General features: G+C 36.5%; 1 protein-coding gene across 4 annotated transcripts in view; it reads left to right on the top strand.

Moving 5' to 3' along the window:
* The window catches only part of CORIN (corin, serine peptidase), a 180,032-nt gene that overhangs the window by 41,621 nt on the left and 118,143 nt on the right, over nt 1-20,268 (top strand). For all 4 annotated transcript variants that reach the window (XM_045532957.1, XM_045532959.1, XM_045532958.1 and 1 more), the window contains exon 4: nt 14,250-14,457. In XM_045532957.1, the coding sequence (XP_045388913.1) occupies nt 14,250-14,457 (208 nt within the window). The remainder of the gene's footprint in view (nt 1-14,249; nt 14,458-20,268) is intronic.

Here is a 20,268-nt window from a genome sequence, read left to right as displayed (position 1 = left end):
TAAGTTGAATCATTGTAAGAGAGCCATCCTACTGTCTTTTGGTTACTATTTGCATGAGAGATCATTTTCTATCCTTTCACTCTCAGTCTATTTGCGTCTTTGTATCTAAAGTCAGTCTCTTGTAGACAGCATATAGTTGTATTATGTTTTTTAAAACTCCATTCTGTCAATCTCCATCTTTTGATTGGGAAGTTTAGTTCATTTATATTGAAAGTAATTCCTGAGATGGAGGAACTTCTGTCATTTTGCTATTTGTTTTCTATATATGTTACAGCTTTTTTGTTCCTCATTTCCTGCATTACTATCTTCTTTGGTCTTTTTTTTTTTTTTTTTTTGAGACAGAGTCTCACTTTGTTGCCCGGGCTAGAGTGAGTGCCGTGGGATCAGCCTAGCTCACAGCAACCTCAGACTCCTGGGCTTAAGTGATCCTACTGCCTCAGCCTCCCGAGTAGCTGGGACTACAGACATGAGTCACCATGCCCGGCTAATTTTTTTTGTATATATATTTTTAGTTGGCCAGACAATTTCTTTCTATTTTTGGTAGAGACGGGGTCTCACTCTTGCTCAGGCTGGTCTCAAACTCCTGACCTCAAGCGATCCACCCGCCTCGGCCTCCCAGAGCTAGGATTACAGGCGTGAGCCACCGCGCCCGGCCTTCTTTGGTCTTTAGTTGATTTTTTTGGTAGTGAAATGTTTAAATCCCTTTCTCGTTTCCTTTGGTATATGTTTTATAACTATTTTCTTTGTGATTACCATGGAAATCACATTTAACATCCTAAAGTTACAGCACTCTAGCTTGAATGTATACCAGCTTAACTTCAATAACATACAAAAACTCTGCTCCTTATCCAACTCCATTCCACCCCTAGATGTTTCAAGCTTTCAATAGAATCTAGAGTTCTGAAATAGTGACATCAGATAGATTCTGCCAAGTCAATTATTGTTTAGGTAGAGAGACAGATTACTGATGCTTCCTGTTCTACCATCTTCCCAGAATCTTCTCTAGCAAAAAATTTAATTTTGACAATTTTTTTTCAGTGTTGTCACTACTTTTATGGAGGATCCGATTTTTAGGGGACCTTACTTTGCCATTCTTGGAACACTTCCTACCCCTCAGTCATCTTTACCTTACTTATTTACTCTATTGCTTCTGTTTCATTTCCTCTAATATGGGTAGTTGATTTTTCTTTTTTTATTTATAGTGCATATATGTGATCATAATACATATTATTTTTAATTGAAGTTTTTATTTTCCATTTTTGCATAAATCCCTTCATTCTTTCTCCTTTCTTCTGCATCATATTACATATACTATTTGCCCTCAGTTAACCCTTGTTAACAATCTAATGTGTATAATGTTATAGTTTTCTCCATGCTTTTATAATCTTATATAAACATATGCACACACAAACACAGAATAATATACATATAGAGCAGTTTTTTGGTCATTGTTTTTCAAAAAATGGGATCACATTTATTACATATATTTTTCTACATAATGTCTTTTTCATTCAAGAATACTTCATGTTACTATCTCCAAGGTAATTTCTTTTTTTTTTTTCACAAGGCATTAAAAAATCTATTGCATTTCAATATATTAGCAGTGAAAAAAGAAAACTGAAATTTAAAAAATATTATCCAAGGTAATTTCTTAATTCTAATCCTTTGTTATAATGATGAAATAGTATTCCGTCTTGTCATTATACCATAATTTATTTCAACCATTCCCCTAATTATGGGCATTCACTTTACATCTAGTTTTTTTTCTCTGAATGAACTACACAATCTTTCTTCTGAAGATAAAATGACTTAGATCATAACCCTGATGCTGTCTAAATAGCAGTGATTTATTTACACTGATACTTAGACATGTACCAAAATGCTTTAAACTGATACCCAAAAGCTACGAGGTATGGAAAGCTCATGCACCCATTCAGAACCCTAAGATTATTTCTTCTTCCTAGTTTTATGTTTTTAACATGTGGTGTTTCCATTAGCTTTAAAGTGAGCTCTACAAGAATATGTAGCCAAGAGGATTGGATCAGGTCTTGGAGTTTTACCTGGATTACTACTCATCAGGCGATTATCCAAGAGGAGATTTTTGAGAAAGGGAATCTAATTAGACATGTGAAATCAGGTAAAGTCTCTTACACTTTTCACCCAACATTTTCTAATCCTAACAAGAATGGAACCCTGGATGTCTTCATTATATTATTTAAAAGTCAATTCTGCTACCTTCAAAGTGATGTACCCACTTCTGCAGATTACTGACTGTGGGTTATTATGTGGTTTGGAGTGGGATTCTGTGCTTATATGTGTAAACGTGGATGAGTGAGTGTTTGAGATGTGCCTGAGATTGCATCTTTAGCATTCCTCTGTTATAGTAATATTACTGCACAGTATTTGTCCATCATGGGTCTGGGGGACCTCAAGATGTATTCTGGGGATCCAAGAATTCTCTGTAAGAATTCCTTAATGGTATACTTTCATTTCAATGATAATTAATTAATGTAAGCCTACTCTGGATCACCTGGATGAGCACCTTACAATAAGTACTGCTCTGGCATTCTGGTACCTGTAAGAGTTTCTCTTTATGATCACGTTGTGGCTTAGCTATGCTGCTTAGACATTTGCTGGCTATCGGGAAATGAACAGGAACAGACTTAATAGATATTGTTCTCAGTTGAAGAACAAAGTATGTCCTGGCACGTCGTATGAAGGATGACTTCGCAGTGGTTCAAATAGAGAAAAGCAGCAGCAGACTCGCTCGGCTGGGATCTAGGGTACTATAAGCTTCCCAAATGCAAAACTTGTGCTGCAGCCATCAGCACCATATTCAGGGTATGTTAGCAGAATAATGTTAATATTAATTCATTAATATGATTAATTTTATTAGTTTTGTAGTTTTGTTCCCATTTAATTCATACAAATGAATTTTATAGTTGTGCTAGACCTATCTACATAAAGAGGTTTATATTATAATTTTATGTGTGCTTTCAAAACTTTCTTCCTAAAGCCTGTACAGTTCTTCAGCTTGAGAAATGCTACTTTAGGGCACCTGAGTTCTCTCCATGTCACATCCCCAGAAAACACAGTGATACTCTGTGGCAGAGCTTCTTAGCTTTACTGTGCCAAGGACTCTTTTGGCAATCTGGTGAAGCTGGTGGATGTCTTCTCAGAGTAATGTGCTGGTATTTAAAATAAATTACACTGACAGCCTGGGCAAGATAGTGAGACCCCATCTCTACAAAAAACAAAAAAAATTAGCCAGATGTGGTGGCATGTACCTGTAGTCCTAGCCACTTGGAAGACTGAGACAGGAGGATCACTTGAGCCCAGGAGTTCAAGGTTGCAGTGAGCTGTGATCATGCCAGCTGCACTCTGACCCAGGTGACAGAATGAGACCCTATCTCAAAAAAACAAAAAATTACACAGAATTAAAATGAAGGCAATTATAGTAAAATGCAGTTACTAAAATATTATAAATGTAAATTCATGATATAGTAATATATGTGTTTATTAACACATTAACTAATATCTAGTAGTAGGTCAATTTTTATCACAGGGATAAATAGAAATAATATTTTGAAATATCTGTAACAACTCTGTGTTGATGTGCAAATATCTGTGATGTCTAATTTTTTGCTACATTTGTTGCCTACATTGATAATTTAATTATACTAACTTTCAGTTAGAGGTTAATGACAATAGAGATGCTATTTTTTTTCCCATATGAGTTCACAGACAGCCTAAATTCTATGTTTGGGCCACTGGGGTCTTTGTATTCTGATTAATAATATCTGCTCTAGAGGAAAATAATCTTTTGTCGGTACCCAGGAGGGTTTGAGCCCTGCCGAAGCTTCCTTGTAAGGTCTTAGTGCTACTCCAAAAGTTTCTGTAGTCGTGGCCCCAGGACACCAGTGTTAGACCCCGATGTTCAAGCTCAGCTGATTGCCTTCTTCTGTATATTAAATCACACACTTTAGGTTTAAGAACCATTATGAGATTCAGACATGGGCTTCTGGTTAATAGCAACATATAAACAAAAACAAGTGAGGCATTTAAACAATTGTTGCATGCTTGTCTGGTTTTTAGCATTCTGGTAAAGACATGCACAATTCTTGGGAGAGAAAGGATATTTGGATGCAGGAATGTACTCTCTCATTTTCTTTTTCCCTGCTCTCCTTTCCTTCCTCCTCTTTATCCCACCTTTAGGGGACTCTTTCCCTGGGATATATTTGGTTCCTCCCAGAGATAGCAAACTCAGTCACTTGTAGAACTAGGATTGTAAAAAGAGTCATGGAACAGTTCGTGTTTCACTGTCCTTTGGCTGTAGTCCTAGTCTTTCTTTCCCAAAGATTTCTGGGCAAGACTTCCTGACCTTCTCTCCTAACCGAATCCTACAATATCCCTAGGTGACACGTGCTCCCAAAGGTAATACGTACAGCCAGTGAGGGTCAGGATTAAACATTCACATCAAAAGGGCTTGTGGTTCGACGGTTTCCTCTCCGGATTAACTAACAGGTTTTCCTCATTGGGAAGAAGAGCCCAATACCCTTAATTCACGTAGAGGAAAAAAACCCAGTAGCATGTTGATAACAGCACTGCAGAAACAATCCTGGTCAAACTCAAGGACAAATACCTTTGAAAAGCCAAAGACTCAGATAAAAGTAAAAAGAAAAGAAAAGAAAAAGAAAAACAAAAACAAAACCCCCAAACTTCAAACTGTATAATTTACTTTGCTCTCTGGTTCTGAAAGAAAATTGGCACTGTATATATTCTTTTGCCTGAATCATTCAATTTGCTGACTGTCTCTGTCTTTTGGTCTTTGTACAATTTTGTGTTGAGAGCAAAAAATCCATCAGTGGAAATCTGTTTGCTGTTACTTGTGCCTTTGGAGAATATGCCTTTTCACTTACTTATAGTTGAAATGAGTATGGTAATATGTTTTCCAAACCAAAAACTTTACATCTGTTCACACTTGATGCAAACCATTCTTTGTGTTTCAGGGTTAATGTATTTTATTCTTCTATTTTGCCGCCTGGCCTCATCAACCTAATATTCACATGTGGTGTTTGCATCAGTAGGACATCCAGTACAGTGCTTGTGCATAATTATGCCAAGCCGTATAAACCCATTCTGATGCCTTTGCACTCTTTCAAGTTTTATAAAACATTGCAACATTACAGCATCTGGGTTAATATTCTGTGAGGCACCATTTATTCATCAGCAGCTACTTACTGGGTGCCACACTGGGGTTTAGCTAGGTGGGTCACAGTGATGGGTAAGAAGAAACCCTGTCCCCAAGTAGCCAATTGTCTAGTAACTGGCTTGAAACATAAACATGTTGTTTATAGTTTGAGAAATAAAGTGACAAATTCTATGAGAGAGTTTCAGAAAGAAAAACATGATCCATTTCAATTCTTTTTATTTTTTTTTATTTTTTATTTTTTTTTTTTGAGGCAGAGTCTCAAAATGAACAGGAAAACAATCCAGCAGGAGCAAGAATAATGAATCATCAGTCACAAACCACAGCAGGGTTAGATGTCTAAGAACCTTACATAATTGAATAATCTGGTAGAGTCTACTAAACAAGTATAGTTGAAACAACTAAAAACAAATATGTAGTAATTAAAGCCATTTAAAAAGAAAATACTATAAATAAAGAACTGGAAGATCTTTAAATAAACCAAATTGAACTTCTAGAAATGTTTTATCCACTCTTTCTTTCTGGAACTCTACTCATAGGTTTGACATTCTCATCCATCCTCTGTAAATCTCTGTGCTGAGTTCTGATTTATGTTTTTTAGATTTGTCTTTTAAATGTCTAATTCTCTTCTGAGCAGTGTCTAATCTGCTATTTTATCCCATTCACTAAATCTTTAATTCCAATGTTGATATATATTTTTCATTTCTAGAAGTTCAATTTGGTTTCCTGTTCATTTTATGATGTTGGATTATAGACTTCCTTGGATTCAGGTTATGCCACTGGAAGGAAATTTGACATTTGATTTGACCAGGCACCCCCAGGTATTACTGTTGCAGGGCCAATTTTTATGTTAATTTTTGTCTTGGGGGTTCCTGGATCACACACATAGCATAAATTCAAATCTCACATCTTTGGGAGCAGGAGGGCTTTAGTAACAAGAGTCCAAAGAAAGCTTTTTGTTTCAAACCAGAGTCTAGGCAGAGGCAGATAAGCTTCCTCATCATGTGCCTGTGCTAATTTAGTCCTTGCTTTATATGGAAGCATTGGTTCCTCTGTACTTCCTGTGGATCCAGGGCCTCTTCTCTTTATCAAGACTGATAAATTCCTCCAAGATAGGGCCATTGCAATATCAGCTCATGGGTGTCCACCTACATAATTTTCATTCCTGTGATGTCAGCTCATGTACTCACTATTCTTGTTTATGGTTCCCTGCTGCACTCCCGGAACCCTAAGATTTCCTTTTCTCTTCTTTCTCTCTCTCTCTCTCTCTCCCTCTTTTTTTTTTTTTTTTTTTCTTTTTCTTTTTGTGGAGATGTGATCTCCCTACATTGCCCAGGCTGTTCTCAAACTCCTGGGCTCAAGCAATCCTCCCACTTCAGCCTCCCAAAGTGCTGGGATTACAGGCATGAGCCACTGCACCTGGCTTCCTTTTCTTTATGGAAAGTTCAGCTACTTATGTAAAAGAAGTTTGTTTTATTTTACAAAGTGTTTCTGGATGTTTATAATAGGTGCAGTTTTAGGTTATTTAGTCAACAACATTTTAGGATTTAGAAAAAATATCTTACATAGAAATTTTCAATCACACACAAAAGCAGAAAGAATAGTACCATGAATCCCCATGTGCCCTCCCCCAGCTCATCAAAATGTTATTGAAATATTCAATATTCTCAGGCTCTTTCTTAAAGCATTTGTTCCTCTACTGCCTCTTATAGTAGAGTTCAAACTTGTTCTCATAATTGAGAATTAGGCTATGCTGCATACATAGGCTGCACAGAGGAATTATGTAGATATTAATTTGTCTTTAACTAAAATACTCTACTTCACAGTTTTGAGAAATCACATGAAAAAAGCAAAGGCTTTATAGCAACATGTTAAACGCTATATTAAATATTTAATTCATCATTATTAAAATTCATGTTCCAAAATTTCCCAATTATGAGGAAAACTAAAATATCCTTAGAAACAGATTTGATTTGACATTCCCATCCCTGTTAGGTTTTCTATGTTGGGTGTTTCGTGCTTCCACTGTGCTCTTCGGATCTCTGCCTCTCTAGGCTACCATGCCTGTGATGCAATCTTCATTTCAATCTGGCCAGTCTCATTAATTTTTATTCTGCTTCTTTGCTATTCCAACTCTATACACTTATTCTTGTGTTTAAGCTTCCCGTGGTTCTTTTGTTTGGCTTTCTTATCCACGAGGCGTCCCTCTGTTTCAGTTCCTTCCATAACATCTCTTGGGCACCAGATTCATGATCTCCAGTCTCTCTGGGAAAAGGCGGAGAATAAAGAGATTTAGAGTTTACATTGTTCAAGGCTATGTTTCCACACAGAGTCCTATTTTTTTTTTTTTGTCATCTGACCGGTGAATTGACATTATCTACAATAGTTGGTAACAAGTTGGAGAAAAGTAAGCCAAAGTTTTCTGTTAATATCTTCTTGAGAAAGAAGAAACACTTTTCTGAATGCCTAACATATGTCTTCAGTTAATACTGGATGAATTCTTCTTAATTGGTCTTTAAGTAGAGAAGGAGTGTAGCCATTAATATTTCCTTAAAAAACCTCTATGTATCAAAGACTGAAACTGACTGACTTACGGTGGATTGGTCTTGCTGAGGACCAACAGCAATTGGACCAACCGCAATAATAGTATTGTAATTTAGAAGCAAATATGAAGCAGCGAACATTTCAGGACAGCAGCTGGAACACTGGCATGAGACAGTGTTTTCTGTCCTGGCTTGGGAGAACAGTGATTGCTTACACGGGCAGGACAAGGGCTCCTGAGGGGACCCAAGTTTGGGCAGTTTCCCTGGAGGAATGTGTGACTCTCCAAGTTGGAGTTGAAATACAGTGTATTGGATACGTCTGATTTCCCAGGAAGAAGCACTACTTTTATGTAATGTTTGAAAGGATAGACAAAGCTAGAGATTCTTTTGTGTTTGGTTATATCTGCCTCTGACATCTTAAGGTCATATGAAAAGGCAGAATTGGAGACACCAACTGCTCTTAAATGGGTCACCTCTAGTTCTTACCCAATATTTTAGAGCAATCCGGAGACTGCTGCTCAAATACCCCTATGTGGAGAGTTACACAGGCTCATTGGAGCCTAATCATTTGCCAGCTTCATAAGCATGCTCAATCCTGCCCTTAGGATTCCACACTTTGTTTAATGTTCTGCTATTGCTGTCTCAAAATTATTAATAATAATATAAATAAATATATAGATAATATAAATAATATAAATAAAATATTAAAAATAATGATTTTTGAATAGGAGATCCACATATTCATCTTGCACTGGGTCCCCCAAATTATGTAGTCTGTCCTGTTCCTGGATGTTACAGTGATTGGACCAACTTCAGTCCCTTACCTACCCATGAACTAATCCCAGTGCCCGGCGATGCCATGAGCTGGTTGTTATTGGCCGGTCAGGACTTCCCTGGAGCTGGAGGTAGGGAGGGAAAATGCCTTCCAAACTTCATGGCTGCTTTTCAGTTGAGGATGGGGGGAATTGATGCTGAGGATATAACCAACAAGAATTATTCCCCCTTTTGGTAAAGTGGTTGCTCATGTTTTACTCTCTTTTATTGTCTAATCTCATATTACAAGATAAAAGGTGTATTTATTAAAAAGAGAGAAATAGTATGTGTTATGTGTACTTAAAAAAGGACCAGAAATTCATTTTAAATATTTACTTTTGAATATGTAGAATATGCCTTCTCTTACTGTCTCATTCCCTGTAAAATCTTCCTTTGCAGATATGAGAGCAAAAAGGTAAACATCAGCTCCACTTGATTCCGACTTATTACAGATGGGCATTTTACAAATATATTAAGAACCCTAATACATAGCTTGTATAATCCAGACTTTAGTATGCAGGTCTGCCTTGTGATCTTAGGATTCATTCCTCCAGTTCTCAAACCTTGACCATTACTAATCCTAAAATGAGATTCCCAATAAAGTTCACAGGGCTGGAAATTTCCACTGAAAACTCATTTGCTTTCATGAGGGGTGAAGTTTAAAACTTAGCAAGAGTGTGGTAGTGATTTACAATAGCCCTTACCCTCGATGAACATGTTGTTTCACCAAGTAGTTTCTTATACTGTCATAATTATAGAATTTATTTTTGAATAAGGGGCTCCACATTTTCATGCCAAATTTCCACTGTTGACATGAAAATCAAATAATTTTCATATGTAGTAAAGTAAATTTTGGTTAAATAAGTAAAATAGGGTCTAATATAAAATTCTTTAAAAAGAACCTGTAGCACTAAGCACAGTGCCTTTATATTATAAATAGGGACTTCATAAGCGTTTTCTTAATGACCAACTAATCTGTGTAAATACTTAGTGAGTGTTCTTTAAAAATACAGCTCCCAGCATTGTTTTATTTTCTGAGTAAGCCAAAGTAATTAATCAAACTTTGAATTTTGATGGCATATAAATGAGTAATTATTCCCTGTACAAATGGGTACATTATGAAATCCAGAGGAAAAATGTAGAATGAAAGCCTAATGTCTCTGCCTTAACTTTCCTACCTACATAACATGGATACAGTATCTCTCTGGTATAATTCACAGGGTTTTTGTGAGTCACAAATGAGATAATAATAATAACAAAAACGTCTGTATCTCATTCTATGTGCTAGGCTTTGCATAAATGTTATTTAATCCTTACAATAGCCCCATTGCACAGATATTATTATCCCTATTTTACAGATGAGGAAACTGATAAACAGGGAAGTTCAATAACTTGCCAAACGCCACATAAATGTAGAATAGTAAAGTCAGGATTTGAATCAGACTGAAATCACCATACTACATATGGGAAAGATGTTTTACAAACTTAAAAGCACTATATAAATTTGAATTATTCTTCTTCTTCAATCATTTGTAATTTTAGGATGGATAATTATATGGGGACAATATGTAGTTCTTTTAAAATTAATGAAAAATGACTTATAGGTAAAGGTGTTACAGCTGAAATGTTACATCTCAGTTCTATGGTACCATTTAAACATCTTAGAATCACGTAGTATTGATGTGTGTATATGAATAAGATAGGACCTCACTTGTGTGTGTGTGTGTGTGCATGTGTGTGTAGGATATGAAGGCTTGAAGTTTGGCAAAAGATTGCACCAAGAGACTTGGGGTTGTATTTAAAAAGTTAAATCTAGAAAATATGTGATTATGTAGGAAAGAAATTCCAAACTTCATGCTTATCCTGGCAAAGTAGCTAGCTTTTGCTAAGTTTTGATAATTGATACAAGGTATGCACAAGGTATGTATAATTTTTTACATAAATTAGCAAGACATTGACTTTCCTATCTCTTGACTATGTCTGTAAAGACATTTTACAAATGTCACAGTTCACTCACTAAAAAAATGTGTCCTACTGATTTTCTGTTATAAGAAGTAAAATAGTTACCATTTTTGAATTCAGAGCTTCCAAAGTTGTTAAGAAGCTTGAATCTCCATAGACAGGCTGCGTCTTCAGCTTTATGTTTCCTCTTATCTTGCTATAACCCTCTTACTGCTCTTCCCGAGTACATGATATCCTTTCAAATTGGTTTGTCCCAGAAATCATTTTGGCAAAATGTTTCTTTTCATGTGAATTATCTAGAATAGAGAATGACCTTCATTATTTCACTCTGCTGATGTAGTCCTGACCTAAATGGACTGGCTGGTACAGCCGGGAATAGACAGTAAGCATTTCCAATCTAATCGGTCCCTCGGTGAGGACTCAAAACCCATTTTTTTCTTCCAATGCAAAGTGCTGCCTTCATTTACATGAAATATGAAAAAATGTTGTTATATTATTTGGACTCTTTTTCTATTTTTTAATCTCAAATATTTATTATTCATGGTGAGAACACTTAAAATCTACACTCCTAGAAATTTTCAAAGTATACATGATACTGTTATTAACTATAATGGCTGTATTGCACAATAGATTCTTGAAATTATTCCTACTAAACTAAACTAACTTGAACTAAAATTTTGTATCCTTTCACCAATCCTTGCCTCCATCCTCCTACCCCAATAACCACCATTCTACTTTCTGTTTCTACAAGTTCAACTCTTGTAGATTCCACATACAAGTGAGATCACGTGGTCTTTGTCCTTCTGTGCCTGGCTTATTTCATGTAACATAATGTCTTGTTTATCCAGGTTGTCATAAATGACAGAATTTCTTTCTTTTTAAAGGCTGAATAGCATTCCATCATGAGTATATACCACATATCCTTTGTCCATTCAACTGTGGCTGGACACTTTTGTTGATTATCTTGGATATTTTGAATAATGTTGCAATGACCATGGCAGTGCAGATATCTCTTTGACATACTTATTTTATTTTATTTTTCGATATATATCTGGTAGTGGGAATTACTGGATCATATAGTAGTTCTATTTTTATTTTTTTGAGGAACTTCCCTATTGTTTTCCCTGATGGCTGTACTACATCCTCACCAACAGTGTGCAAGGATTCCCTTTCTCCACGTCCTCAGCAATACTTGTTTTCTATTTTTTTGATAATGGCCATTCTAACAGGTGTGAGGTGGTAGCTCATTGTGGTTTTAATTTGCATTTCTCTTATGACTAGTGATGTTTAATGTTTTATATATACCTGTTGTCCATTTTGTCTTCTTGTGAGAAATGCCCATTCAGGTCCTTTTCTCATTTTTAAATTTGGTTATTGTTTTCTTGCTATTGGGTTGTTTGAGTTCCTTGTGTATTTTGGATATTAATGCTATTAGCTATATGGTTTATAAACATTTTCTCCCATTCCATAGATTGTCTCTTCACTCTGTTGCCTGTTTCCTTTACTGTGCAGAAGCTTTAGTTTGATGTAATCTCAGTTCTATTTTTGCTTTTGTTGCCTTTGCTTTTGGGTCATATTAAAAAAATCATTGCCCAACCAATGTCATGGAGCTTTTCCCTGTGTTTTCTTCTAGTAGTTTTACAGTTTCAGGTTTCATGTTTAAGTTTTTAATCATTTTGAGTTAATTTTGTGTATGGTGTGAGGTAAGGGTTTGATTTCATTTTTCTGAATGTTGATATACAGTTTCCCCAATACCATTTATTGAAGAGACTGTCCTTTCCACATTGTGTGTATTTGGCATGTTTGTTGAAAATCAATTGACCATAAATGTGTGGATTTATTTCTGGGCTCTTTTTCATTGGTCTGTATGTCTGCTTTTATGCCGATATGATGCTGTTTTGGTTACCATAGCTTTATAGTATATTTTGAAATTAAGTACTGTGATGCCTTCAGTTTTGTTCTTGTTGCTCAAAATTACTTTGTCTATTTGGGTTTTTTTGTGGCTCTATATGAATTCTAGAATTGTTTTTTCTTTTCCTGTGAAAAATGCCTTTGGAATTATGATGGAGATTGCATTGAATTCCTGTCACTGTGGGCAGTAGGTCACTGTTGACAGTATGGATCTTTAATGAGATTAATTCTTCCAATCCATCAGCACAGGATATTTTTCCATTTATTTGTGTTTTCTTCAATTTCTTTCATCAGTGTTTTATAGTTTCCAGTGTAGAGATCTTTCACCTTCTTGGTTAAATTTATTCCTAAGTATTTTAAATTTTTTTGTAGCTATTGTAAATGGGATTATTTTATTTTCTTTTTGAGTAGTTTGTTAGCATTGTATAGAAAAAAACTGATTTTTGTGTATTGATTTTCTATCCTGTTACTTTACTGAATTCAGTTGTTCTTTTTCTTTTTATTTCAGAATATTATGGGGTTACATATGCTTTGGTCACATAAATTGCCTTTGCACCACCCTTGTCAAAGCTATGAGCATGCCATCCCCCAGACAGTGTGCACCACACCCGTTAGGTGTGAATTTACCCATCCTCTCTGCTCCCCTCCCACCTGCCCAATCCGTGATGAGAGTTACTTTCATATGTGTACATGAGTGTTGATGAATTAGCACCAATTTAATGGTGAGGACATGTGGTGTTTGTTTTTCCATTCTTGTGATACTTCACTTAGAAGAATGGGTTCCAGCTCCACCCAGGATAATACGAGAAATAGTTCACCATTTTTTTTTAGTGGCTGAGTAGTACTTCATGGTATACACGTCACATTTTATTAATCCACTCTGTGCAGTCAAACCTCTCTGCTAATGATAATCTGTATTTGCAGCCACTCCCCAGCGCTAGCATCACTGCCTCAGCTCCACCTCAGATCATCAGGCATTAGATTCTGATAAGGCAAGCACAACCTAGATCCCTCACATGCGCAGTTTACAGTAGGGTTCATGCTCCTATGAGAATCTAATGCCACAAATGGTCTGAGAGGAAGTGGGAATCAGGTGGTGATGTGAGTGATGGGAAGCGGCTGTAAATACAGATGAAGCTTCACTTGCTCGCCCGCTATTCACCTCCTGCTGTGAGGCCTGGTTCCTGATAGGCCACAGAGCAGTACCAGTCCACAGCCAGGGCTTGGGGACTGCAGTTCTAAAGCATCTTTCATATACCTGAGCTAAGCATCCTGTTGTTTGGTCTGTAATATTTTAAACCAATTCCCTTTGTTGACTGTTTAGGTGATTTCTATCTTTTAAAAATTATAACCTGTGCAGAGGTGAAGATCCCAGTAGATAAATCCATATTCACAACCATGATAATATCCTTAGGATAAATTTCTAGAAATGACATTACAGTGCCAAAGAATATGCACATTTAAAAACAAAATTGATACATGTTGCCCTGCTCACCTGTGATCCAAAAAGGCAGTTGCCAACTTATATGCCCCCTGGCTATGTATGAGAGTGTGTATTTTTCCACACTTTTGCCCGGGACACAAACTCTCTCCCTCTGTAAATATTAGTAGCTTGATTTCATTATTATACCCTCCCCCACACATACATACTTATGTGTATACATGTATGTATATGACTGTATATCTATAATCATTCTTACTTACAGAATATAATGTATCTTATGAACACATCAACCTGTCATATTAAATGAGTTTGCAAATATATACTTCTGATGTGTCCACTCCTAAATATAATTGTCTTTGTTTCCCAGGTGCCTGCACGAACATCACCCACGTCCAATGTCAGATGTTGCCCTACCACGCCACACCAGCCCCACTCTTCTCGATTGTCAAAAACATGGACATGGAGAAGTTCCTCAAGTTCTTCACATACCTCCACCGCCTCAGTTGCTATCAACACATCATGCTATTTGGCTGTAGCCTTGCTTTCCCTGAGTGCATCATTGACGGTGGTGACAGGTATTTTGGAACCCAAATCATTCAGTGATAAGAGCCAGTTATAGCAGAAATGTCTGAGAGGAACAAAATCGTCCCATGCTATCACCTTTCATTTTTGTTGTTACGAAAGAAGGAAAAAAAAAACCCTCATACCCAGTTGTAATTGTTTGAAACTAGAAATGTTTTGAAAACCTGGAATAATTTTATTTATGGGAGAAAATTATTCAGTATGTTAGGCTGATGCTGTCAGAGTACAATAGCTGTTCTAGTGAGGGTCTGGCAGGAGACAGCACACACTGAAAGGGACGATAAAAGAGTTTATTAAAGAGTCTATTTATGGAGGTGTGGGCAGGGTTAAGAGAACACATAAATGATGGGAGGTACCAGAGTCTCATGACAGGGGAATGCAGTTCCACCACCCAAGGCTTGAAGGGGAAAAAGCCACTTGGAGAGAGTTGGAGCTATGTGCAAGGGGTCTTCTACGGGCCAAGTGCTATGATCCTTGGCAGAGGAGCACAGCCACTGCCAGCCCTTGAGTCATGCAGGGGAAGAGAAGAAGGAACAAATACCCTGATCTCACTTTCCTCCTGCCCTCCCACCAGCCAGTGCCTTCCACCAACTGGACTCACCCACAACCAGAGGACAAGGGTGCACCACTGATGTGAGTGCAGTGGATGAAATTCAAAATCTCAGCTACATATCATAAGCTCAAAAGTCCAAACTCTTACCATCTAAATCAAATATGGGTGAGAATCTGGATGGTTCTTTTGCTCAACAGTGGACCCTAGGGTAGGGCAAGGAGGGCATGTAGAGGGACAAACAGAGGCTCTCCAGCACAATATCAAATAGGACAAAAAATAATTTTCAATAAGAGTAAATCAATCAAAAGCATGTCATGGAATATTTGAAATTTGAAGTATGCACTTAGGACATTGAAAGCATTTCTTAAATACTTATTCACATATAACAACAATTATTTTCTGAATTAAAATGTTAGGTTTCAGAATACTCATGTTAGAATAAATTGCAATATCTGCAAACTATACATCTGACAAAGGACTTATATCCAGAATCTACAGGGAACTCAAACAAATCAGCAAGAAAAAACAAATAACTTTATGCAAAAGCAAAAGCTATGAACAGATATTTTTCAAAAGAAAAGATAGAAATGGCCAACACATATGAAAAAATGCTCCACATCACTAATCACGAGGGAAATCCAAATTAAAACCACAATGAGATACTACTTTACCTCTATCAGAATGGCCATTAATAAAAGGCAGAAAACAATAGATGTTGGCATGTATGTGGTGAAAAGGAAATGCTTATACACTCTTTTTGGGAATGTAAATGAGTACAACCTCTGTGGAAAACAGTATGGAGATTCCTCAAAGAACTAAAATTAAATCTACCATGCTATCCAGCAATCCCACTACTGGGTTTCTACTCAAAGGAAAAGATGTCATTATATCAAAAAGACACCTGCACTTGTATGTTTATTGCAGCACCATTCACAATTGCAAAGATATGGGATCAATCCAAGTGCCCATCAACTGATGAGCGGATATATATACCCCCATGGAATACTCTTCAGCCATAAAAAAGAATGAAATAATGTCTTTTGCAGCAACTTGGGTGGAACTGGAGGCCACTACACTAAGTGAAGTACCTCAGGAATGAAACAACAAATACTGCATATTCTCACTTATAAGCAGGAGCTAAGCTATGGGTATTCCTGGTCATACAGAATGGTATAATGGACATTGAAGATTCAGAAAAAAGGAGGAGGGGTGAGAGATGAAAAATTAATTATTGAGTACAATGTACACTGTTAGAGTGACCAGCACACTAAAAGCCCAGACTTTGCCACTATACAATTCATTTTTGTGACAAAAAGCTATTTGTACCCCCTAAATCTATTGATATAAAATTTGAAAAATAAGCTTAAAAAAATCGAGATTATTTTCCTAAAATAAAAAAATTACATTTTGTTTGTGTGTGTTTGAATTCTTATTTGTGTTAAATTGACAGATAAAATTGTATGTATTTATTGTGTACAACATAATATTTTCAATTATATATATACATTGTGGAATGGCTAAATCTAGCTAATTAACATCACATCACTTAGTCATCATTTTTGTGGTGAGAACACTTCACATCCATACTCTTAGCATTTTTTAAAAATACTCTCTGTCTCTGTCCCTGTCTCATTTTCTCTCTCCGTGTGTGTGTGTGTGTGTGTGTGTGTGTGTGTGTGTGTGTGTGTACATTTTTTAAGAGACAGGGTCTTGCTCTAATGTCCAGGCTGGCCTCCAACTCCTGGGCTCATGAGATCATTTGGTCTAACTCTCCTCAGTAGCTGGGACTATAGGCGTGCACCACCAAACCCAGATATGAATATAATATATGTCAATAACCAGTCATCAGGCTGTGCAAAAGATCTCCTGAACTTATCTCTCCTATCTATGATTTTGTGTCCTTTGACCAACATTTCCCCAACCCCCACTACCCAACCACCATAGCCTCTGGTAACCTCCATTCTACTCTATATTTCTCTGAGATCAACTTTTTTAGATTCCATGTATGAGTGAGATAATGTGGTATTTGTCTTTCTGTGCCTGGCTTATTTCACTTAATGTCCTCCACGTTGATTCACTTTATGGCAAAGAATAGAATTTCCTTCCTTTTTATGGCTGGATAGTATTCCACTGTGTATATATTCCACAGTTTCTTTATCCATTCATCCATTAATGGACACTTCAGTTGATTCTATGTCTTGACTATTGTTCCTCTTTCTGTCTCACTCTCCTAAGGCCTTCTATTCCCTGAGACAAAACAATATTGAAATTAAGCCAGTTAATAACCTTACAAAGGCCTCTAAGCTTTCTAGTGAAAGGAAGAGTCACATGTCTCATCTCTCACTTTAAATCAAAAGCTAGAAATGATTAAGCTTGTAAGGAAGGCATGTTGAAAGCCAAGATCGGGCAAAAGCTAGATCTCTTGCACCAAACGTACCAGTTGTGAATGCAAAGGAAAAGTTCTACAAGGAAATTAAAAGTACTACTCCAGTGAACACATGAATGGTAAGAAAACATAAAGGCCTTATTGCTGACGTGGAGAAAGTTTTAGGTCTGGATATAGGATCAAAGTAGCCACAGCATTCTCTTAAGCCAAAGCCTAATCCAGAGCTTGGCCCTAATGCAATTCTATGAAGGCTGAGAGAAGCAAGGAAGCTGCAAAAGAAATGTTTGAGGCTAGCAGGGTTTGCTTCATGAGGTTTAAGGAAAGAAGCTGTCTCCATAACATAAAAGTGCAAGACAAAGCAGCAAGTGCTGATGTAGAAGCAAGTTATCCGGAAGACCTATGATAAAGGTGGCTACATTAAAAAATAGATTTTCAATGTAGATGAAACAGCCTTCTATTGGAAGAAGATGCCATCTAGGACTTTCATAGCTAGAGAGGAGAAGTCAATGCCTGGCTTCAAAACTTCAAAGGACAGACTGACTCTCTCATTGGGGCGAATGCAGCTGGTAACCTTAAAATGCAGCCAGTGCTCATTTACCATTCCGAATGTCCTTAAGGCCCTTAATAAGTATGCTAAATCCTGGATGACAGCACATTTGTTTATAGCATGGTTTACTGAATATTTTAAGCCCACTGTTGAGATCCACTGATCAGAAAAAGGGATATCTTTCAAAACATTACTGCTCACTGACCATGTACCTAGTCATTCAAAAGCTCTATTGGAGATGTACAAGGAGATTAATGTTTTCATGCCTAATGACACAATATCTATTCTGCTGCCTATGAATCTAGGATTAATTTTGACTTCTGAGTCTTCTTATATAAGACATATATTTCATAAGGCTATAGCTGCCATGGATAGTGATTTCTCTGATGCCTTTGAGTAATGTAAATGGAAAACCTTCTGAAAAGGATTCACCCTTCTAGATGTCATTAAGAACATTTATGATTCATGAGAGGAGGTAAAAATATAAATATTAAAAGGAGTTTGGAAGATGTTGATCTCAAGTCTCATGGATCACTTTGAGAGGTTTAAGACTTCAGTGGAAGACGAAACAGCAGAATGGTAGAAATAGTCAGAACTAGAATCAGAAATGGAGCCTTCAGATGTGACTGAATTGCTTCAATTCCATGACAAAACTTGAGTAGATGAGAATATGTTACTTCTGGGTGAGCAAAGAAAGTGGCTTCTTGAGACGGATGCTGTGAACATGGTTGAAATGACAAGGAAGGATTCAGAATATGACCTAAACTTTGACAAAGGAGCAGCTGTATTTGAGAGGATCGACTACAACTTTGGAAGTTCAACTGTGAGTAAAATGCTATCAAACTGTATCACCTGCTACACAGAACTTCTTCATGGAAGAGTGAATTTATGCAGCAAATTTCGTTGTTTTTTTATAAGACATTTCCAGAGCCACCCCAACCTTCACCAACCACTATCTTGATCAGTCAGTAGCCTTCAACACTGAGGCAAGATCCTCCACCAGCAAAAAGATTATGACTCCCTGAAGACTCAACGATTGTTAACATATTATAGCAATAATATGTTTTAAAATTAAGGTATGTGTATTTTTATACATAATATCATTGCACACTTAATAGACTACAGCATGTGTAAACGTAACTTTTATATACACTGGGAAACAAAAGAAGTATATCATTGCTTACTGAGATACTCATTTTATCGTGGTGGTCTGGAAATGAACCCACAATATCTCTGAAGTGTGCTTGCACTGATGCAACAAACATGGGGAGAGCAGAGATCTCTTTGACATACTGATTTTGTTTCCTTTAGCTATATAATCAGTAGTGGGATTGCTGGACAATATGGTAGTTCTAGTTTTAATTTTTTGAGGAACCTTCATATTGTTTTCCATAATGGCTGTACTAATTTACATTCCCACCAACAGTGTACAAATGTTCCTTTTTCTCCATATCCTTGCCAATACTTGTTATCTTTTGTCTTTTTGGTAACAGCCATTCTAACAACAGAGAGGTAGTATCTCATTGCAGTTTTGATTTGTATTTGCTGAGGAGTAGTGATGTTGAACATTTTTTCATATACCTTAGTGGCCATTTATATGTCTTTTTTTGAGAAATGTCTATTCAGATTTTTTGCCTGTTTTTAAATCAAATTGTTTATTCTCTTGTTATTGAGGTATTTGAATTCCTTATATATTTTGGATATTAACTCCTTATCAGATGTATAGCTTGCAAATATTTTTCTTCATCCCATAGATTGTCTCTTCACTTTGTTGATTGTTTCCTTTACTGTGCCAAAACTTTTTAGTTTGATGTAATCTCACTTGCTTATTTCTGCTTTTTTTCCCCTGTGCTTTTGAGGTTATATCCAAAAAATCATTAACTAGACAATGTTATGGAGCTTTCCTCCTATTTTTTGTTCTATATGTTTCATAGTTTTGGGTCTTACATTTAAGTCTTTAATTCATTTTGAGTTTATTTTTGCATATGGTATGAGGTAAGGGTTTAATTTCAGTCTTCTACATGTTGATATGCAATTTCCCCAATCCCATTTATTGAAGAGACTGTCCTTTACGCATTGCATGTTCTGAGTCCCTTCATTGAAAATCAGTTGGCTGTAAATGCATGGATTTATTTATGGAATCTCTATTCTGTTTCATTGGTCTGTGTGTCTGTTTTTATACCAGTGTCATACTGTTTCAGTTACTATAGCTTTGTAGTATATTTTTAAGTCAGGTAGTGTGATGCCTCCACCTTTGTTATTATTTGTCAAGATTGCTTTGGCTATTTCATCTTTTGTAGTTCCATATGAATTTTAGG

This window comes from Lemur catta, chromosome 19 (genome assembly GCF_020740605.2).
Source record: "Lemur catta isolate mLemCat1 chromosome 19, mLemCat1.pri, whole genome shotgun sequence".
Lineage (NCBI taxonomy): Eukaryota > Metazoa > Chordata > Mammalia > Primates > Lemuridae > Lemur > Lemur catta.
Note: the sequence above shows the minus strand (reverse complement) of the source record. Positions and strands in the feature narration are given on the sequence as shown.